We start from the raw sequence: 23,130 nt of genomic DNA, 5'->3' as shown, positions 1-23,130 counted from the left end.
CTGGGTGGAATGATCTGTCTTTGGTGATTCAGAAGGCTTTTGTAAGTCATTCAAGACTCCAGGTCTGAAGAATGTGGTCCATCAGGGGTCATGCTTTGCACTCGGAACACTCTATTATGTTCCTTGGTACCATCCTCCAACTAGTGTGTGCCCGGGCTGAAGGCTGAGAGGAGGGTCCCTTCTCCATAGTTTTGTTTCCCAGACTGGCTCTGGGCTCAGCCTCAGAGGTATCACCTGGGGACAGGTTAGAGATGCAAATTCTGAGCCAAACTCAGACCTAAGAACTCAGACTCTGAGTTTTATCAGAGCCCCAGTGGTTCATGAGCAAAAGAGCATTTCAGAAGCACTGGCCCAGGTGAGTAGTTCTCCACTGGGGTTACACACTCGGATCCCCAGGAGAGTGTGATGAAATGCTGCTGCCTGCATCCCCTACCTCCAGGAGCTTCTGATGTAGTTGGTCTGGAGGAGGCCCAAGGTGCCCGAAGCTTCCAGCTCCCTGGATGACTCTCCTGTATATCCAGGGTGGGACCCCCAGCCCAGCCCCTCCTCAGTCCTCTTTGAGGGGCTAGAGCTGGGAATGTTGGAGGGCAGCCCTTTGGGGAAGTCACTTTGCATCTTTGGGCCTCAAGTGAAACCACCCTGTGCTCTCTGCTTTGTAGGAGCTCAGAGGAGGGCAGGTGACGTGCAGGTGGGGATGGAGGAGAGGTCAAGAGCCATGAAGGTCTGGCTGAGATTTATCTAGTTGTTTGAAACACACAGCAGCGTCAGGAGTGGCAGAATCTGTCAGGCCAGACAGGAAACTGCTGAGTGAGGAGTCGGAGGCTCCCTCAGTTCATAATCTGAGGGCTTCCATGGGTAGGGGGAATAGTTATCAAAGAGCAAGGGGAGGAGAGCCCGCCAGCCAGGGGTAAGAGAAGGGGGACAGGGATGTTTCCTGGGAGGAATGCTGGACATCCGCCCTCTTTTTCCTAGAGACAGGTTTTAGGAAGTTAGGGGTGCCAACTCAAAGGCTGCCCAGAAGCCCTGGGTTTTCAGGGAGAAATCAGAAATCAGGATACATTCCTTAACGCCTTGTGCTTCAAAGTACGGCCCTCGACCAGTAGCATCCAGATAGCCTGAGGCTTGCTGGGAATACAGTGTCTCAGGCCCTGCTGAATTGGACCTATTTGCTCAGAATCCATGGTTTATCATGGCTCCCAGATGACTCACTTCTCTTGTGATGCATATTCCTTTGCCAAGCCCTAGTCTCCTGGTTCCCAGCTGAAATGCAGTGTCCAGGACACACAGAGACAGGAGGGTTCTGGCTTCATGGAGGTTCCGTGTATCCAAGGGTTTCCCGGCTCCTCTGAGTGGGCTGGTCACGGGTTCAGGCCTCAGTGAGGCCTGGAAGGGCCCCAGTGAGCCAAAAAGTGGCCCACTATGGAGTTTTCTTCCCTAAGGAGGCCCTGCCATCTGTCCTTCTGGACTTTGCCTGCCGCTTTCTGCCCTGCAGTGCCCTCTGGTGGCCATTGGGAGCCACGGCCACCACATCGCTCCTTTGCTGCCTGAACCCCAAGACCAAACTGAGGTTGGAAAGAAGAGGACTTTCCTGTTGCTACCCTCTGCCGTAAGGCTCAGGTACCCCCCAGAACACAGTGGAAGCCATTGGGAAAACTCTGGGCTTTAGCAGCAGGCTAGCAAGTGGGTAAGGTAATGGCAACCCACTCCAGTACTCTTGCCTGGACAATCCCATGGACAGAGGAGCCTGGTGGGCTGCAGTCCATGGGGTCGCTAAGAGTCAGACGCAACTGAGCGACTTCGCTTTCACTTTTCACTTTTATGCATTGAAGAAGGAAATGGCAGCCCACTTTAGCATTCTTGCCTGGAGAATCCCAGGTCGGAGGAGCCTGGTGGGCTGCCGTCTATGTGGTCGCACAGAGTTGGACACGACTGTAGCGACTTAGCAGCAGCAGCAGCAAATGGGTAAAGGGTCCTGGCTCAGCTCTTCCCCCTGTCACTGCCCTTTCCTTGTAGGAAGCTGTTCAGATCTGGAACATGGGCTGGAGGAGACAGAACGAGCCTGTGTAGGGAGGATGTGCAGGCTGGACTGGTTCAGGGAGCCCTGCATGGTGACCCCAGGACAGGAGGCGGCTGCCAGGTGCTGGAGGGACTTGCAGGCTCTTACCTGTTGGGACCTGGTCCTGTGTCCAGAGGCTTGACTGCATTTGCTCAGGGGGCCTGCAGTGTGGGGCATGGACTACGGTGGACAGTGGGAACTGTGAGGGGCCCATGCCCCAGGTCAGAGAGCATTAAGGGCTTCACAAGGGAGCCAGGCTTGGGTGGTGGAAGGCCAACACTCTCCCACATGTCAGAGAGACCATGTCAGCCCAGGGTCAGCAGCTGGCTGGGCTGCGAGCTGGCCGGCTATGTGGACAAGGAGTGTCTTGAGAGACACATGACCCCGTGAAGGTGCTTCTAGAGATGTGACTCAGGTCTTCCCAAAGCTCCAATTCTTGGTCATGTGGAGGGGGCAGCCTGAGTCCCTGCTCTACCTCCCCTGGTTCCGATGACAACTCCCTGAGGCTCCATCACCTTCTTGGTCCCTAGTGACTTCACCTCACATATATTCTGGGGGAGCACGTTTGGTTTTCCTCCTAAGCCCAGGGTGCTGGGCCGATGGGGTGACCTCAAGCAGAAAAAACAAGGGGCACAGAGTCCATAGGCTGATTGCAGATCCCTGCTCCCCTTGGGTCTTCCAGGTCCCACCTGTGCCCACTCCCAGCAGCTCCATCTCCCACCCAGGTCCATCCTCACCTGGACCTTGGTGCCAGTTCTGACTCTGCAGTGGACTCCATGAGCCACCGGGGACCAGTCACCTTTCCTCCCACGTGTCGGCTTCCCACCCAAGGGTGATAGGAGTTTCTCCTAGAAATCATCCAGTTCTTATGGATGCTTTTGTCCCTTGAGAACCTGCAGTTCTGTTCCTCCAGCTGAAGGGCCAGACTGCCCAGAACCGGTCCCACACTTCAGCTCATGGGGTGTGCATGTGAGCAGCACATGCTCTTGTAGGCTCTTCCCCATCCCCTCAGCCTGCGCTCAACTCCCAGGGACCAGCCCTTCAGGTCTTTGCCTGAGCCTGTCTTCTCCTCATATGCACGAATTGGCAGGCTGAAAATGCTGTCCGGTTAATGCGGTACCCCTGAACAACCCCTCTGGGTATTGCTGAATAAATGTCTCAGCTCCCTGAGGATGGGTGACTTCCCAACAGGTGATTTCAGTTCCCACCATGGGGATGGCCTTGGTGACCCATCTTCATTACTTACCCACTTGCCTGCCTTCTTTCCTTCCTGCCGGAGCCAGCCGGCAAAGTCAATCAGGTCCCGAGAAAGTGCACGACGTGGCTGAGAAAGAATACTACAGCAAAGATGGGGTCGAGAGGATCAGACACGTCTCCACAAAGGGAAGCGGTCTGACCACGACTTTATTCAGCATCTTATATTTATACAGGAGAGCGTGAGTAAGACAAGACAGTTAACATTCTTCTTGGCTGACCTATACATCTTCCTAAAAGTCACAAAAAATCTTGAGAGCATGGGAATGGCACCCTGTTATTATTTCTTACACCAGATAACATTTCCTTCTGCGTGAGAAGTTTGTCCAGAACTCCAGGTGTCTGCAGTTAATAGTCGCCTAATCTCTGGGGTGGCGGGCCAGAGAGCTATGTTTGCAAGCAAACGCTCAAGGACTGAGGCAGCTCCCAGAGCTGTGTCCTTTAGATAAAGGACCCCATTCTCACGGGCAGCTCCCCGCACCTTCCTTATTTCCTGTTGGTGTCTCAGTTTCTGGCTGGGGTTTATCTGTTTGGTAATTATCAAAACACAGAAACGCAACAGGATGTTCAACAAATGCTCCTGGGGAGGGGGACTCAGTATTTCGCTTCTGAGAGGTGATGTTTTGAATGTAGATGCTGCTGGCAGGGGTTAGATTTGGGAGAGAATGAAGCAGAGGGTCTGGGCCACAGAACAAAGAGAGAGACACCGTTGGGCAAAGAGAGACAGACTAAGACAAAGGTACAGAGAGGCCAAGCATGTGGAATAGGTCAAGTATCCTTCTGTCTTTGGGTTTGCTGGGAAAATGAAACCCAGAAAGGAAAACCCTGTAGCATGGAAAACAGAATGCAGAAATGGCTAAAATTTCACTGACTGAGGTCAGTGAGTTTGCTGTTTATAATTGTTAGTCCTGAACTTAGTTGAATGTTTCCTCCTATTTTCAATCCTGTTTACTCTTGTTTCCTTAATCAATCCTTTATTTGGTGAGGATAAAAGTAAACTTCACCAAAGCAACCCAAAAGGTTGAGAAGCCTCTGTTTGCACAAATCATTTTAAAAGTGTTGGCATTCATAAACAGAACACGTGATTAAATTTTGTGGAATTTGCTTGCATGCACACTCACACACACAAACACACACAGAAACACACACACACATAACTACCAGTAAAATGCAGAAAAGATGAATGAGGGCAGTGGGTTGTATCAAAAGGACAAAGCCTGGACTACTAGTAGGTTTTAGATTGACTTCCTGGTAGGAGCTGGTTTAGTTCCAACAGTCTTCTGGTTGTGACAATTTTCTGGTTGTGATACTATGTTTTGAAAGATGCTACCATTAGGCTGTCATTAAAACATACACAAATCTCTCGGTATTATTTCCTATAGCTGCATGTGAATCTACAAAATAAAAAGTTTTATGTTAAAAAAAGTGTTTCCAAAGGAAAATGAAAAAAAAAATGTGTCTGCAGATCTCTTCCCCAAATTCACCTAAGATCAGAGATTTCAGGTAGCAAACTGTACTGTGTTTTGCAAACGGGCAAGTCTGGAGCCCTGGTCTGTAAAGCGTGCCGGGTGTGTCCCTCACCCTCATCCGCTGCCTTCTTTGTGACCAGCTGTGGAGTAGATGCTGAGACCTACTCACTCCTTGGAGATTAGGAGGCTGAAGGTGACGAGCCTTTTCCCAAGAGGGTCCTGGCAGCAAGTGACGGGGTCTAGGAGTAGATTCAAGGCCAGCGTCCAAAGCTGAAATAAAGACTCACCCCAAATTTATTGTCTCCTCACCACATCATGCAGTCTAGCAGGGTCCCTGGCTGTGCTGCTCAAACTAGCGAGCCCAGGAATCACCTGGGGATCCCCCTAGATGCAGATCGTGGTTCTTGAGATTCTACAGCTATGATACCCCACATAATTCTCAGGAGAAGTGTTCCTACCTCCCATTGGACATCTGTCTCCTTTCAACATGGATCACAGGGATTTGGGGCACAGGCAGCAAGGCCTGGAACAACCTCATAACATCTTGTTTATACACTCAGCTACTATTCATCGAGTGCCTATTCTGTGCCGGGCACCGTTGTAGCCCTGGGGAACAGAAGAGATGAGGATCGCTGCCTTTGTGGCTGTGAGACTCTGTCATGGGAGGCAGGCCATAAACAGATGATTAAATCAAGTCATAGTAAGTCACATGGTAATCACATAGTAGGTGCAATGGGCTGAAATGAAATAGAGGAGGGAAGATTAGAGTGCCAGGGATGGGGCAGGATGGCATAGGGATTACATTCTTATGTAGGCACGTCACTTGCGAGCTGTGAGAGTTTCAGCCAATTTCTTGATTTCACCAACTTTTAGTTGCCTTGATGGTAAAATCCAACAAGGGCACCTAGCTCAAGTAGAAGGTGGTAGGTGAGAGGAAGCCAGTGCCTGGCACATAGTAGGTGCTTCCTAACTGGCAACTGTCACTACCACCACATCACTGCCAACAAGACTTGAAAGCAAAGTTTGCCCAGATAATCCTGCCCAGGGCAGGCAGAGGGAGAATACCTCCATCTGCTCAGATTCCAGCTCCCTGGCAGGGCACAGACTTCTCGGGGGTTCTGTTACTTTAAGCAGATGACAAGGGGGCTAAATCTGCTTCTGCAGCATACCCCACCCCCAACTCAGAATGCTTAACCCGACTCCCTTTCATGATTTCAGGCAGGCCTCAGCGCATCCCTGCCGCTCTACCTGGGAGTTCAGTGTCTGGGAAGAGTTAATTCATCGGGTGCCAGCAGTTGGGTTTGGCTGCGGGACTGGGGAGGTCACAGATTCTGAGAGATAGAGTGCTCTGCGTGCAGGCTGTGTGCAGCAAGGTGACTGGAGCCCTGAGCTGGGAGGGAGGCATGTCCTCTTTCCTGTGTGTGTGTGTGTGTGTGTGTGTATGTGTGTCAGAGAGACAGACAGCGAGAGACAGAGAGACAGAGACAGAGGTATGGGAGGAGGGGGAGATCCCATTTCTCCTCCATGGGCCTCTGCCAGGACAAAATGAGGTGCACTGGTTTTCATTAAGCTGACCATCACCTGGACAGCCTGTGGGAGAGGCGGGACACATCCTCCTGGTAGGTAGAACTTGACCTTCTAGGCTCCAAGAGTCCCCCGGGCCTCTTCCACCTACAAGGTGTCTTGGGGCGGGTTAGCCAGCAGTTGGGCCAGACCACTGCCACCTGTAGGCCTGGGGCAGTGACCACGGGGTCCAGCTGCAAGGTGGGGGCCCAGATCCCACAGCCTCTCTCAGGTCCACCTGGGCCAGGACTCAATTAAGACTCACCAGACAGTCCCTTTCCCTGAGGAAAATTGCTGCCAAGTGGGGACTTGGCACTTGATTTAGGGCTTCAGCTGACTTCTCAGCCATGCAGAAGCCTGTTGCTATTCTTCAGTTACATGACATAATTCTACCTTGAATTTGCATAGCCTTTTGCTATTCTTTTTGAAGACCTGTTCCGTCAACACCGGCAGCCCTTCCCGCAGTCTATCAGCCAGAGTCTTCTTCTTGCCGCCAAATGGTCAGTGGAGGCCCCTTGTTAAGTCCAGAAGAGACTGGACCTACTGAGCCGTCCACACAGACACCTTTGACCTTCCAGAAACCCATCTCATTGTGGAGGGGGCCTAGTGATCCCCATTCCCCCTCGCCCATCCTGTGGACAGTGTTCTGGGCTCAGAAATAGGAAGCCCAGGGTGGACTCTGGGGCCAGAAGCTGCAACCCCCAACAAGGCTGAGCTGAGCAGCTGAGGTGAACCACTCCTGGTGCTCAGGCATCTTCTGGGGTGGGAGTCATGCAGATGCTGGTTTCGGTTTCAATTATTTGCAGGTGAACATCCCTCTCCAGAGGCAGGAGGAGGGGAATGCAGTCTCTTTTTAATTATTCAGAGTATTATTTACAAGGCCCTCTGAGCTGCAGCCCTGACCCAGGGAGACACTGGGCTTTTCTTCTACAATTACTTGCCCAGACTGATCCCAACAGCATCACCCTGCCCCAGCTCTGCTGCACCCCCTCCCCTCTCCTTGCACCCCCTGCTTCCTGCCTTGTGAGCAGAGCTTTGCCTAGTCCTAGGCCTGGATGCAAGTGGCCTCAGGGCAGCAGCCAGGGCCCAGGCAGAGATGGCCCCCTCGGTGGGCCTTGAAGCCAACGTCTGATCCTGTCACGCCTCTGCTCAAGAGCCAGAAATGACTCTCATTCCCTGAGAGGAAGGGCCTGGGCCTTCCAGGGGCCCTCGAGGCTCTCCACACACAGGCATGCGTTCACACACACACACAGACACACAGACCTGCACGAACAGCATACCCTTCACACCAGGTGTGCAGGCATGTGTCCCCTGTGTGCACAAACACAGACCCTGCCTGAACAACACACAGATATGTACACACATGCACACACACACACGCACATGTGTGCACTTGCTTAACCCTGAGCCAGGACCTTGCCAGCCACTCACTCTCCCCTCTCAGGGTCATTACCCCCGCTCTTCCCTCTGCCTGGGAGGCACCTGCCTAGACACCTGCCTGGCTCCCTCCCTCACCTCCTGACTCAAAGGTCACCGAGGCCCTCCCTGGCGGCCCTCCAGTGGACACTACTGTGCCCCATCAGGCCCCTTGCTTTTAGTCTGGGGTGCCACCAAGATGAGATGGAGAAGGAGCCCATACAACACGATCCCTCCACCACCTCACGTCAGGGAGCGGGCGACCCACTACACTTGAGGCCACAGAGCTGATGAGAGGCTCAGCTGCGCCTGGAATCCAGGCTTCCCAACACCAGGGCACCGGGTCACCATTCAGCTTCAAGCCCAAAGGCTGCGCCCCCTCTTCTGGAATCTGTTTTCCCTGCTGTGAGTTGGGTGGTTGACTCCAAGGCCTTCAAGGGGCCTGGCTGCACTGGGACTCCCCTTTCCCGCCAGCTCTTGGGAAGGCTGACAGCAGTCGGGTCCATCCATGGTGGCCTCTCCTAACCACTTTGGGATTCTGTCCCCCGTCCCCCCACCCCATCCCTAGCACCGCAGTGCAGGTGTGAGGGGGTTTTTTGGCTGTCTGAAAGCCAAATGCTGGGCTCTCTTAATGGATTTCAGAAGCTTCCTTCCTTTGCTGCCACAGTACAAAAGATTTCCTTCTTTGTGATATTTAAAGAAAAACCAGTATTTCTGCCTTTTGAGTTCTGAAAAGGGACTATAACTGGTGGGGAGAGAGGTAGGTGGGTAATTTACTACTGGCAGAATTGACAGCAGACCTCTTTCTCAGATCCACAAGTTATCATTACAAAGAGAATCTCGTTTAATTTTCCACATTTCAGGTAGTCTACCAACAGCAGGAAACGGATTTATCCCTTCCTTACAGATTTGTTCCCTGATCGTCTGTAACTCCGTGGGTCCTGTCGGGTCTCAGCTGGGCTGACCTCTCCAGTGGGCACATCTATGTCTGCAGAGTAAGGCTTTTCCGACCCTGGTCCTTCTGGGAAAGCCTCTGACCCCCCACCTCCACCATAGCCATGGAGAAGCACCCTCCTTTGCTGCTGGCCCTCCCCTTCCCAAGGAAGGGGCATCAACCATCCTGACATGCCAGACCCTATTTATTCAGACCTTTCCTGCTTCTCCATCTTCTTATCTGCTGAGTTAACACCCACCAGCCACCCAGTCTTTCTGATCTGGGCACCCCACCCCTGCCCATCTTCCCTCTGCCTTAGATCATACCAATCTCTTTGCCACAATTATCAGCCCCCTCCCCACGGCCCCAGCTCCAGGCCTTAACCCCCAGTCTACCTGTGGAAACCCCTCCGCGCCCACACCAGCTCCTGCAGGAGACCTTGATGACCCTCCTAGGGGCCCCAGCTCTTTCCTGTCTTTCCTGGTGCTCACTCTTGCTGGGCCCCATCTCAGGGCCACCAACCACACCCATGCCAGACTTGCACTTTCAGCCTCTGGGAGGGCTAGAAGGTACTTCCTCTAGACCAAGTTACCCCTGGGTGCTGGGCTGCAGGGGCCCTTCTTGTCCTTCTGCAGGAGCATTCAACCTCTGCTTACACAGCCCCTGGTGATGGGGAGCTCACTCCCTTCTCCCACACCATGCACAAACTCCCCTGCCAGCCTCCTCAGAAGAAGAATGCCTGTCTTTCTTTGTGTCAAGCTCTGATCGTCCTCCTCCAGGGAGGATTCCTGCCACCTGAGCCCTTCCTGCTTCCCCAGACGCCTTCTGATGTCTGCCATCATGAACTGAAAACTCCGTGTTTCAGCTATGTTTTGTGTGATAACAACTTCCCCCAAAACCAGAGACCAAAAACAAGAAACATTTATTATTATTTTGTGATCCTGTGCTTTGGTTGCTCAGGGCTCCTGGCCAGGGCGGGTTTGGCTACTCCACGCTCTGCTGGCGGCGGTTGCTCTATACTTGCTGGGGCGATGGCAATGGCATGGCCACCAGGATCCAAGGCCACTGGGCTTTTGCACATGCTCCAAACTGCAGGGTTCCCCAGAGCAGCCAGACAGGAAACAAGCTCCGGTGTATGAGCACATTGTTTTAAAACAGACTTTATTGTTTAGCACAGTTTTATGTCCACAGTGAAACTGAACAGAAAATAGAGAGGGTTCCCATAGACCTCTGTCCCTGTTCAGCCTCCAATACTATCAACAGCCCCTGCTACTGCTGCTAAGTCACTTCAGTGGTGTCCGACTCTGTGCGACCCCATAGATAGGTATACTTGTTGCAATCAGTGAATCTAGACTGGTGTGTCATTACCACTCAAATTCCACAGTTCTCATTGGGTTACTCTGGAGTACATTCTATGGGTTTTGACAGCTGCGTATAAAGACACATCCGCCATTACAGTGTCATACAGGGCAGTTTCACCGTCCTAAGTGTCTTCTGTGCTCACCCCATTAATACCTCCTTTCCCCCATCTCTGCAAAAGCTGATCCTTCTACCATCTGCATGGTTTTGCCTTTTCCAGGAAGTCATCATAGAGTTGGAATCCTGCAGTATGTAGCCTTTCCAATGGGCTCTTTGCACTCAGCAACATTGTTTAAGGTCCTCTATGACTTTTAGGGCTTGAGAGATCATTCTTTTTTAGCACCTCATATTATTCTCTTATTAGATGGATCAGTTTATTTATCCCTTAACCTATGGGACAAGCAATCCCTTGATTGCTTCCGAGTTTTGACAATTATGAATAAAGCTGGTGTATACCTCTGTGTACAGGTGTTGGTTTGGACATACGTTTACAAGTTTCTTGGGTAAATACCAAGGAGCATGAGATGGAACAAGCCTCATGTGCAAGTTTTTTTCAAGCCCCTCCTGGCATTGTATTTGCTGATGTTGTATCTACCAAACCAAGACACGTGACTGAGTCATACTGGGAGTGGGGAGGTGACACGGAGAAATGGACTTGTTGTCTCAGTGGGAGGAAAAGCAAAGTCATTTGATGAGACAGATTGTCTGCTGGGAAGGGAAGATTTTTGGTCAGCTGTACAGTCTTCCCCGCTTATGCACACACTTTTTGATATCTCAATCTTCTACCTGAAGCACCAAGTTGTTGGACTGGGGCCCATTTGACATGTAGAGGGAATGAGACAAAACTGCTGGATTAGATGGCTTTAGAAGCTTTGAAGATAAGAGGGTGAAGTTGACAGCAACAATAAATCCATAATCGTCACTTTCACACAGGCAGGGTCTTTATTCAGCAATAGCTGTGCAGTTACACTGCGTGCTGGGCACTAGGCATGCTAGGGAAACGAATGTCCTCTCCAGGGTGGGAAGGGAGGGACACAGAAGCAGAATAACAGGTGCATGAAGGAACAAGTGATGTGGTGGGGATGGAGGGGTGAAGAGGGGGCATGTGCTCCATGGGGGCGGGCAGGAACCCCAACCCTTGATCTGAGCAGTGACTGTGAGGAGGGCTGGAGAGGAGACTACTGGGAAGGAGCCCAGCTCCACCTCCACGGCCTCTCTTCCCCCTCTGTGTCTTGTCTTCATCTCTGCATGTCTATAGCAGAGCTTTGCAGGCTTTCATGTGTGTGAGAAGCCCCTGTGGATCTTGTTAAAGTGCAGCACTGTTCCTGCAGGTCTGGGCTGGGACCTGAGCATCTGAATTTCTAACAAGTGCCCTGGGATACCCATCCTGCTGCCAGAGTCCAGGGGTGTGGGAACCCTGACCCTTCTCAGGCTGGGATGTCCACGTTCAGGGCCAGGCTTGGATGGCAGTGAGGAGAGAGGGAGACAGGAAACCCCATGGTTGTTTTCTCCTGGGACACTTAGCTGACCCCTCCGGCTACTGGAGGATGAATAAGATACAAAGTATGACAGCCCACTCACAGGGATCTCAGAACTGATGTTTAAGCATCTTTGGGTACCATTTCAAATGAGGGGAGTGATGCTAGGGGGAAGGAAAGTTCTTGCCAAATGTCAGTGAGTGAGTGAACAGATCTGAGACTGGACACCGGGGCCCCTGACTCTTTCTTTCAGGCAGACGTCATTTATCAAATACCTCCTGTGTGCATGCCTGTGTGCTCCAAGGAGTTCATTAGCCGCTAGAAAAGATGAAACAGACACAAACTTGCAGATATGGACGTAGGACTGCTCAGGAAACCATGGCAGAATTGATGTGCGTATAATACAGCCAGGCTCAGGCAGTGACAGAGATCAGAGCAGTGGGTGGATGTCACAGCTGTTTAGGAGGTAACATCAAGAGGTCCAGGTGAGCCAGAGCGCTGACCAAGGGTGAGAGGAAGGAGGCTGGGATGGGCGAGGGCATGGCCGGAAGTGTCCTCACTAGGGTGGGGACATGAGAGAGGAGCGAGGATGGGGAATGGGGCCTCTGCCTTTGGATCTGCTGAGATAGAGGGGCTGAGGTCAGGAAAGTGAAGGCAGCTGGACACTGTAGTCGGGAGGGCAGAGAGTAGGTAAGGCTAAAGTACACACGGCTTTTCTGTGGATGAACTTCTAGAAGGAATGATACTCCTAAGGACTTATTAGTAGAGGCTGTGCAGAGAGATACATCTTTGGTGATTCAGGAGGTTTTTGTGAATCATTCAAGACCCCATGTCTGAAGGATATGGTGGTCCATCAGGAGGTGTTGCTTTGCACTTGGACCATTTTATTAAATGTTCCTCGGTGTGTGTGGTCTGTGCTTAATCAGTCGCGTCCAACTCTTTGTGACCACATAGACTGTAGTCTGCCAGGCTCCTCTGTCCATGGGGATTCTCCAGGCAAGAATACGGGAGTGGCTTGCCATGCCCTCCTCCAGGGGATCTTCCCAACCTAGGGACTGAACTTAGGTCTCCCTCATTGCAGGCAGATTCTTTACTATATGAGCCACCAGGGAAGCCCTATTCCTCGGTATGCCTCCCCCAAACCTAAACAGCATATTAAAAACCAGAGACATCACTTTGCCAAAAAAGATCTTTCTAGTAAAAGCCATGGTTTTTCCAGAAGTCATGCATGGATGTGAGAGTTGGACCATAAAGAAAGCTGAGCACTGAAGAAATGATGCTTTTGAAATGTGGTGTTGGAGAAGACTCTTGAGAGTCCCTTGGACTGCGAGGAGATTAAGCCAGTTAATCCTAAAGGAAATCAATCCTGAATATTCATTGGAAGGACTGATTGCTGAAGCTGAAGCTCCAATACTTTGGCCACCTGATGCGAAGGGCTGACTCATGAGAAAAGGCCCTGATGCTGGGAAAGATTGAAGGCAGGAGGAGAGGCCAACAGAGGATGAGACGGCTGGATGGCATCACCGACTTGATGGACATGAGTTTGAACAAACTCTGGGAGTTGACAGTGGACAGCGAAGCCTGGCGTGCTGCAGTCCATGGGGTCACAAACAGTTGGACATGACTGAGCAACTGAACTGAACTCCCCCCAACTAGAGTGCGCCCGGGCTGGAGGCTGAGAGGAGGGTCCCTTCTCTATAGTCTTGTTTCCCAGACTGGCTCTGGGCTCAGCAGCAGAGGTATCACCTGGGGACAGGTTAGAGATGCAAATTCTCAGCCCACCTCAGACCTACAGACTCAAACTCTGGGTTTTATCAGAGCCCTGGTGGTTCATGAGCAAAAGAACATTTCAGAAGCACTGGCCCAGGTGAGTGGTTCTCCGCTGGGGTTACACAATCGGATCCCCAGGAGAGTGTGATGAAATACTGCTTCCTGGGTCCCTACCCCCAAACTGGAGCTTCTGATGCAGTTGGTCTGGGGGAGGCCCAGGCTGCCCGAAGGTTCCAGCTCCCTGGGTGACTCTCCTGTATATCCAGGGTGGGACCCCCATCCCCAGTCCCTACCCAGTCCTCTTTGAGGGTCTAGAGCTGGGAATGTTGGAGGGCAGCCCCCTTGTGGAAGTCACTTTGCATCTTTGTGCCTCACGTGAAACTGCCCTGTGCCCTCTGCTTTGTAGGAGCTCAGAGGAGGGCAGGTGATGTGTGGGTGGGGATGGAGGGGAGGTCCAGAGCTGTGAAGGGCTGGCTGGGGCAGGCATGTAGTTTGAAATACACACCAGCATCAGCAGCGGCAGAATCTGCCAGGCCAGACAGGGAACTGCTGAGCGAGGAGTCGGAGGCTCGCTCAGTTCATACCCTGAGGGGTTCCATCTGTGGGGGAAGGTCATCAAGGAGCAGGGGGAGGACAGCCCGCCACACCAGGGGTAACAGAAGGCAGAAGGGGTGGGGGTGTCTTCCAGGAAGAGTGCTAGGCTTCGCCCTCTCTCACCTGGAGATAGGAACCAGGAAGATAGGGGTGCCAGCTGCAAGGAGTGCCCAGGAGTCCTGTTATTCAGGGAGAAGCAGAACAAGAGGCACTCCTTGCTGCCTACTCAAAATAATGGCCCTCAAATTAGCTGCCTAGGATAGCTTTAGGCTTGATTCTGAGAAGGCAGGATCTCAGGCTCTACTACATTGGACCTACCGGATCAGAATCCATTCTTTAACCAGCTTCCCAGCTGTCTCACATACATGTTCTGCAAAGCCCTGGTCTCCTGGGCCCCAGCTGAAATGCAGGGTCAAGGACCCACAGTGACCGGAAGTTCTAGTTTCATGGAGGCGTTCACTGTCCAAGGGTTTTTGGGTTTCTCTGAGCATGTGGGTCATGGCTTCTCTGCTGGGTGAGTTTTCTAAGGAGGCCCCCGACATCTGTCTTTCCTGCACTTTGCCTGCCGCTTTCTGCCTTGCAGTGCCCTCTGGTGGCCATGGGAGCTATGGCCACCACATTGCTCCTCTGTTGCCTGAACCCCAAGACCCAACTGAGGTTGGAAGGAAGATGACTTTCCTGTTGCTGCCCTCTGCCACAAGGCTCAGGGACTCCCCAGAACACAATGAAAGCTGTTGGGAAAACACTGGGCTTTAGCAACAGGCTAGCAAATGGGTAAAGATTTGCTGAGGGGGTCTGCTGTGTGGGGCATGGACTACGGTGGACAGTGGGAGCTGTGAGGGGCTCATGCCCCAGTTCAGAGAGCATTAAGGGCTTCACAAGGTAGCCAGGTCTGGGTGGTGGAAGGCCAACACTCTCCCACATGCCAGAGAAAACATGTCTGCCCAGGGTCAGCAGCTGGCTGGGCTGCGAGCTGGCGGGCTGTGTGGACAAGGAGTGTCTTGAGAGACACATGACCTCATGAAGGTTCTTCTAGAGACGTGAGTCAGGTCTTCCCAAAGCTCCAATTCTTGGTCATGTGGATGGAGCTGCCTGACTCCCTGCCCTGCCTGGCCTGCTTCAGCTGACCATTCTCTGAGGCTCTATCATGATACTGGTGACAAAGTCCCAGATCCCTGAGGATGGGTGACTCTGAGGCCTCCCAACTGATGAACTGTTGCCACTCTGGTGATGAACTTGATGACCCACCTTCGTTACCTGCCTGCCTTCTTTTCATTCCTGTTAGTGTTTCCTGGGATCTTTTTTCAGGTAAACTGCTGCCGCTGCTGCTGCTAAGTTGCTTCAGTTGTGTCCGACTCTGTGCGACCCCATAGACAGCAGCCCACCAGGCTCCACTGTCCCTGGGATTCTCCAGGCAAGAACACTGGAGTGGGTTGCCATTTCCTTCTCCAATGCATGAAAGTGAAAAAATAAAGTGAAGTCACTCAGTCGTGTCCGATTCCTAGCAACCCCATGGAGTGCAGCCCACCAGGCCTCTCCGTCCATGGGATTTTCCAGGCAAGAGTACTGGAGTGGGGTGCCATCGCCTTCTCCATCTCAGGTAAACTGTTTGCTCTCAAATCCTTGTTTCAAGGTCTGCATGGGGGGGAGGGGTGCGTGATCCAAATCAAGACAGCGTCTGGCTGGGCCACTTTATTTTCCTGACTTATGATACAGGATGAAATGGAAAGGGGTGTGGAGGATGGCCCCCTGGGCTGGGGGCAGGGAGAACTTGCTTTTCACTTGTGACCTGGGGACGTAGTACAAGATGAAGGGATGGTGTTCAGGCTGACTCTGCAGCAGGGGGCTCCAGACTTACTAGACTTTGGGACCCTGACTTCCCCCTCTGGGCAGGCCCTGTCTGCCAGACTGGCCTCAGGCCCCAGGGCCCTTGCGGGCAACCACAAAACAGGATCCGTCGTTAAGGCAGAAGGCCTCTGAGTACTTGATGGGGCTGTACTGGCACTTTAGCACCTGGCAGCCGGCCTCCTGCAAGGCCTTCTCCACTGTCTCCTGCTCCAGCGAGAGGGTAAAGAACTTCCTGGAGCCCACCATGTATTCACCGCAGCGCAGGGCCACCGAGGTGACCAGGTGCCCGCCTGGCTTCAGCAGGCCGACCAGGTTCCGGATGGCTGCCCGGTAGGCGTCCACGTCATGGCAGGCGCACTCCAGGGCCAGCAGGCTCAGCACGCAGTCCGCTGCGGGCACCTGGGCAGACCCCAGAGGACGGGACTGGTTCACGTCACATGTCAGTAAGCGCGTGACTGTCCTTCAGAGCCAGGCCTCCTTCTCCTGCCACTTGCTCCTGTGGGGGAGGGTCAATGAGGTGACAACGACAATTAGGACAACATCCCGCATACCCTAAGGTGGGCTTCCTATGGGCCTATGGGGAAGGTCATATTCTCCCATTATATAGATGAGGAAACTGAGGCACACAGAGGTTGAGTGATTTGTTCAAGGCCACGCAGCTGATAGGTGGCAGTGCATTTGACATCTGATTCCTCCTTCTCCTCTTCCTCCTCCTCCTTTTTTCTCTCTTTCTTTTGAATAACTCAATTTTAGCATATTGCATTATGAATTTTAAGTTGCAAAAGACATCTAACAAACATTTGCCATTTCAGTCACTGTGCAATCCAGGGGCATTAACTGCATTCACAATGTGCGCAGCTATCACTGCTTTCTGCTTCCAAAACTTGTTACCCCCGTGCTGAAACTTTGCCCCCATTATGCAATATACCCCCATTCCTCCTCCCTGCAGCCCCTGACTGTAAATATCCTCCTTTAAACCAGCTCTTTCCCACAGCTGGGCCTTTGCCCTTGCCATCCCCTCTGCCTGGCTCTCTCTTTCCCCAGATCCTCTCGTCCTTTTTCCCTCACATCTCCCAGGGAGTTGCTCGAAGTGCTCTTTCTTAGGGAGAGGCTTTCTCTTGCCATCTGCTGGGGACTGAATTGTATCCCCGTCATATTCATATGCTGAAACCTTAACATGTATGTGGATGTCTGTGGAGATGGAGCCTTTGGCAGGTAAATAGAGGTAAATGAGATCATGAGGGGAGCCACTCATGATGGGATTTGTGCCTTTTACAAGAAGACAGACTAGAGAGCTAGCTCACTCTCCCTCTCCTTCTTCAGAGGGCATGGCAAGAATGCATCTACAGGCCAGAAAGAGCACCCTCACCAACTTCAAGGACTGATCCTGAGCTCCCAGCCTCCAGAATGTGAGAAATGAGCGTCTTTGTTCAAGCCGTTGCATCAATGATATTTCGTATGACGGCTCAGGATGAGTAAGACACCCTCCCATCTAACATAGCACCTGTACTTCTCTAGGCCCCTGCAGCTGGAGAGTCTTTTCTAGAACACTTGTTTTTCCCTGAATCCCTACCTCTATCAACTTTGGGGACGTTGTGCTTTCTACTAGAATGTGAGGTCCGCGGGGCAGAGACTTTATTCACTGTGCTATTGCCAGTATCTGGAAGTGACCTGACTCTCAGAATGCTCTCTGTGAATGATGACAAGAATGTATAAAGCCCAGGCTTGGTTGATGCAGAGACCCTGTGCTCAGAGACCCTGAGGCCCTGTTCCATTTCAGGCTGCCCCTGTCTGTAATTGGGTCAGGCCCCCATGGCCCAAAGATGGGACAGGAATTTAAAGTCTGGTCTTTGTCCTGCTCTAAGGTGGGCTCGAGGTCACTCTCCACATCTGGGCCTTGGTTTCCTGGACTCTGGTTGATGGATTCCCCCTCTGTGAACTGGGTGGGGAAGGTGCCTGGAGGGCGTGAGTGCTGTTGGTCTCTGGGACTTGGTAGAAGTGCTGAGGAGATAGATGCGGGCGATTCCAAGAAGCCCATGTCTTCCCATAACAAGTGCCCCTCCAACATTAGGTAAAGTGGAAGCTGAACCACTAGTTTTGAGAGGAAAGAGATCTGCGTGTGCTGGAGCAATCAGGGGAGCTTCCGGGAGGAGGAGGGACTGAAAAAGGTCCCACAGGATGGAAGGGATGCAAAACATGGAGGGCAAATCAGGTAACCGAAGATTAGAGCCCAGGCAACTCTGAGGCTGAAGGTGGGACTCACTCAAAGGGAGGGAGGTGCTCTGGGCCAGAGACCCAAGTGGGTTAGGAACAAGCTAGAGGGAGCTGGCCAGTGATGCAGGGTGGCAGGCTCAGGCTCAGGCCTGTGAGGATGGGAGACCTCTTGTGAGAAGGATGGTGACTGTGGCTACCTGTCTCCCTCGAGTTCACACACATATTGCACGGCTGGGGACCAGTCATAGGCCCCCGGCTCCTTCTTCAGCCACTTGTCCACCTCCTGGAGGTTGATTTCCGTGTAGTCTGACACGATGATCCCGGAAGGCCTCGCAGGCCGAGAGCAACTGGTAGATGGTGGGGCCTGAGCCGACGTCAATCAGGATGTCGCCTCCTATGCCTCCTGCAGGAGAAAGCATGTTCCAGGTGTTGGGGGCAGACACCCAACTCCATGCCAGTTGTGGTGGATGGAGATGCCAGGCTGTGCCCTCTCCCCAGGGTGACTCCCAGGGGACCCGACCCTGCCTTGGGCAGTACCTGGCCTGTGTGAGGATTCCAGACCCTACGCCTGGGGCTCAGAAGAGTGAGAGGGGGTTGGGGCGCAGGCTGGTACATACTGGGTCCCCCTGCTGCCTCAAGGGTTGCTACTGGAGCCCTGATAGGACAAGTCCTGCCCTTCTGGGCAGCTTTCAGATTGACTTCTTGGTAGAAGCTGGATTATTGGCAAGTCTTCTGACTCTGGGTTTAAAGCAATGGTGAGAGTGACCCCACAGCACCCCCTCCCACCTCCTTGCTGCAAGGACAGAGCTTCTGATAAAGGATGAGAGCTGAACCCCTGGGTTCAAAACTGGCTCAACCAATCACAGAAGGCAAGAGGATCTTGTGGTGAGTTGCGGGAAGAGCAATATAAGTACATCACCTTCCTCTCCCTGCTTCCTCCCTCCATCCTCCTCCATTGAAACCAGTCCATTTTCCAAGGTTTAATCCCAGTCCTTCCTCCAGAGTCTCCTCAGATTTCTCTGTAAGCCTTAAGCTTTCATTTGTCTGTATTTCTGTGGACCTTGCTTGATCCCTTTCTTGGCATTGAATACATAGGGCAAGGTTTGTTGAATGACTGAGTAACCCCCTGGTTGTTCAGTGCACTCCCTGTGCAACTGTGCAAGGCAGCCCTGCATGAACTGATTTTGAGATATTCTACTGCCAGTGACAGGTGGTCTGACCTGGGCTGGACACCCTGGTGTCTTGCACCTCAGCCTCCTTGTGTGCATGGAGAACTTGGGTGATAATCTCTGCTGGTCCCCCCAGCCTGACAACTCAGAGCAGAAATTTGTAAAGTGAGCTCTGTGGTTTGGCTTTGGGTATCCATGAACCCTCTTAATTTTGTGTAAAAGATTAAGAGTGTTTCTGTGTTGTGTATATACCAGATCTTTCATCAGGTTTTCAAGGGGGGTCTTGAGCCCAGGCTATAAAGCCACTTTTATGTTACTGAAGGGGAGGCAAGCAGTATGTTCATATCTATTGTCTCCTATCCCTTCCAGCATAAGTCTATGAGCCCCACAGTTCAGGAGGTACTTTCCCATTTCACAGGGCAAGAAACTGAGACGGACTGTTAAAGATTCAGGCCTGGTTCCTGGGCTGCAAAGCCCAGAGCTTGGGTTCCAGAGTGGCCAACCAGCAACAGTTTTCGTGGATTCACAGGTCCGCTGCCTTTGCAGCATCCTAGGTGAGCAGTGTCCCAGAGGATGGGTCCCCTGCCACCAAGAGCCCTTCCTGTAAGGCGCAGCCCCATTGTCTCCCTGAGATGGAGACCAGACACTCACCTGGAGAGAAAGTTTCAAAGAGATTATTCAGGTTGAATTTCAAGATTTCATTTTCAGCTACGGTGCCTGAATCGAAGGCATAGTAGGTCTTTAAGTAGTTCCGGGGTTGGAACTCTGTCTTGTAGTCCTCTCCTTTGTACAGCTTGCCCTCCATTCTGGCTGCAGACCTTGCTGCATCTCACACTGCTGCGGTTGCCCATTTTATCTACCCTCTCTTCCCAGGCCCTTCCCATGGGGAGTTTCATAATCTCATTGGACAGACCCTCCCTCCCAGGGAGGAGCTGGGATTACACATCACAGAGTCAGGCTGCATGTTAGCTTTCTGGCTGGGGTTTATCTGTTTGGTAGTCATCAAAACACAGAAACACCAACAGGATGGTCAACAAATGCTCCTGGCAGGGGGAGTGGGCGGGGTGGGGGCGCGGGGGCGGTCTCAGTATTTCGCTTCTGAGAGGTGATGTTTTGAATGTAGATGATGCTGGCAGGGGTTAGATTTGGGAGAGAATGAAGCAGAGGGCCTGGGCCACAGAGCAAAGAGAGAGACACAAATGGGCAAAGAGAGACAGACAAAAACAAAGGCACAGAGAGGCCCAGCATCTGGAATAGGTCAAGTATCCTTCTCTCTTTGGGTTTGCTGGGAAAATGAAACCCAGAAAGGAAAACCCTGTAGCATGGAAAACAGAATGCAGAAATGGCTAAAATTTCACTGACCGAGGTCAGTGAGTTTGCTCTTTAAAACTGTTTGTCCTGAACTTGGTTAAATATTTCCTACTATCTTCAATCCCGTTTACTCTATTTGCTTAATCAATCCTTTATTTTTCTGGGGATAAAAGGTTGAGAAGCCTCTGTTTGCACAAATCATTTTAAAAGTGTTGGCATTCATAAACAGAACATGTGATTAAATTTTGTGGAATTTGCTTGCCTGCACACTCTCACACACAAACACACACAGAAACGCACACACACATAACTACTAGTAAAACGTGTAAAAGATGAATGAGGGCAGTGGGTTGTATCAAAAGGGTTGCCTGCACTTCTGAGTAGGTTTCAGATTGACTTCCTGGTAGGAGCTGGTTTATTTCCAACAGTCTGCTGGTTGTGAGAATTTTTTGGTTGTGATACTATGTTTTGAAAGATGCTACCATTATCCTATCAATGAAATGTACTCAAATCTTGCTCTATTATTTCCTACACTGCATGTGAATCTACAAAATAAAAAGTTATGTTAAAAAAAAAAAGTGTTTCCAAAAGGATAAAAAACAGAAAAAAAAAAGTGTTTCCAAATGTCTTCCCAAAATTCACCTAAGATCAGAGATTTCAGGTAGCAAACTCTAATAAGTTTTGCAAATGGACAAGTCTGGGGCCCTGGTCTGAAAAGTGTGCTGGGTGTGTCCCTCACACTCATCCTCTGCCTTCTTTGTGACAAACTATAGAGATGTTGAGACCTATTCACTCCTTGGAGATTAGGAAGCTGAAGGTGATGAGCCTTTTCCCAAGAGGGTTCTGACAGCAAGTGACAGGGTCTAGGAGTAGATTTAAGGCCAGCGTCCAAAGCCAAAATAAAGAATCACTCCAAATTTCTTGTCTCCTCATCACACTATCGGAGAAGGCAATGGCACCCCACTCCAGCACTCTTGCCTGGAAAATCCCATGGATGGAGGAGCCTGGTAGGCTGCAGTCCATGGGGTCGCTAAGAGTCGGATGACTGAGCGACTTCACTTTCACTTTTCACTCTCATGCATAGGAGAAGGAAATGGCAACCCACTCCAGTGTTCTTGCCTGGAGAATCCCAGGGACGGGGGAGCCTGGTGGGGTGCCATCTATGGGGTCGCACGGAGTCGGACACGACTGAAGCGACTTAGCAGCATCACACTATGCAGTCTAGCAGGGTCCCTTGGCTGTGCTGCTCAAACTAGCTTGCCCAGGAATCACTCGGGGAACCCCGTAGATGCAGATTGTGGTTCTTGAGATTCTACAGCCTTAATAATCCCAGGTAATACTGAGGCCCCCGTGATGTGAACAGCACAGCCCTGGGTCCTACTGCCCAGAATCAACATTTATGTTTCAGTATTTGGAGTTCCCACAGAATAGAACCTCTCATTTTATTCATTGCAATTACTAAATCTGTACTCTGTGCTATTTCCACTCAGTGGGAACAGGTTGGATTACGTAAGAGATGATGATAGCACAGCTTCCTGTCCCGTTGGAAGAAAATACAGTTAGACTTCTCTCCAATTTGTGAGAAAAGAAGTTTATACTCAAATTCAATTAACATAAAATCTGTGAGGATCACGGTGATTGGTGACACTGAGTGCATCATGTTGTCCCCAGCGGTTCTTATTATCGATGTGCCTGCAGACACGTGAACTGGCAGTGGCTTGGCAGGACTGTCGTGTCACCGTGTGTGACCCCCGTGCCTGCTTGGTGGTCCTGGCACGGGGTCAGCATCGCTTCTCCATGTCTCTTAAATGTGCTAGAAATGTCCATTTTCCTTGCTGCCTAATACACAGTACACAGAAGTTCAAGTTAACTTGAGCTACCTGCTTCTCAAGTGGTTGACAGGTAAGAGACTTACAGACATTCGTCATTATAAATAACCTTGTAATCAATACCCCTATGTAGTCATTTTTTTCTGTATTTTAGAGTCAGGCTTTGGGTTGGATTCCTAAACATGAGATGAATGTCCGTGGAGTGGGGGAGGTTGGATCCATTCCACTGGGCAGCAGGAGGCACTGGAGGCCCTGAGTTGGGTTACTCCTCATCTGTCCATCCAGGACATCCATTGTAGCACAGTGAACAAAAGCGTGGTCTCTCTTCACCCAAGCTGGGCAGACCCTGGATGCCGACATCCCACTGCTGGGGTTCTGGGTACACAGATGTCCACAGTTCACTTTAGAAATATTACTAGATGCTAAGCCGAGCATCTTCCACGTGTCTCTCACTGTTCACTGTCCATCCTTCTCCATTCTTTGGTGAACCCCAGAAGACTAACCTATGTGGACTATAATAGTGACTCCCTTGCGCTCTGGAATTTGCTGGCTACTGAAGGGAGGTAGGAAAGGGAGGTCTGGGTGTTTACTCTTCAGCTCCTTTTCTGTTGGCAGTTGAGGAGGCCCTGTCTGTACAGCTCTGCCTTAGGTCAAGGGTGGACAACGGTTCCTCCTTGCTATTCCCCCTGGAGCACTTGGATGGTTGCTTTTGTGTGTTAATTTAGCTGGGCCCTGGGGCTCAGATCTGTAGTCAAACACTATTCTGCATGTTTCTGGGAGAGTGTTTTTGGATGAGACTAACATTTAAATTGGTGGACTTTGAGTAAAACAGATTGTGTTCCATGATGTGGGTGGGCCCCATCCAA

General features: G+C 51.5%; 1 protein-coding gene across 1 annotated transcript; it reads right to left on the bottom strand.

Annotated features, from left to right (window-relative positions):
- Positions 1-15,570: 15,570 nt before the first annotated feature.
- On the bottom strand, positions 15,571-19,986 carry INMT (indolethylamine N-methyltransferase). Its single transcript, XM_006055652.4, is given in 4 exon segments — positions 15,571-16,237; positions 18,153-18,272; positions 18,274-18,358; positions 19,776-19,986. Coding segments are annotated over 4 exon segments (789 nt in total). The 5' UTR covers positions 19,930-19,986; the 3' UTR covers positions 15,571-15,807.
- Positions 19,987-23,130: the final 3,144 nt, after the last annotated feature.

Source organism: Bubalus bubalis, chromosome 8 (assembly GCF_019923935.1).
Source record: "Bubalus bubalis isolate 160015118507 breed Murrah chromosome 8, NDDB_SH_1, whole genome shotgun sequence".
NCBI classification, from domain to species: Eukaryota; Metazoa; Chordata; class Mammalia; order Artiodactyla; family Bovidae; genus Bubalus; species Bubalus bubalis.
Note: the sequence above shows the minus strand (reverse complement) of the source record. Positions and strands in the feature narration are given on the sequence as shown.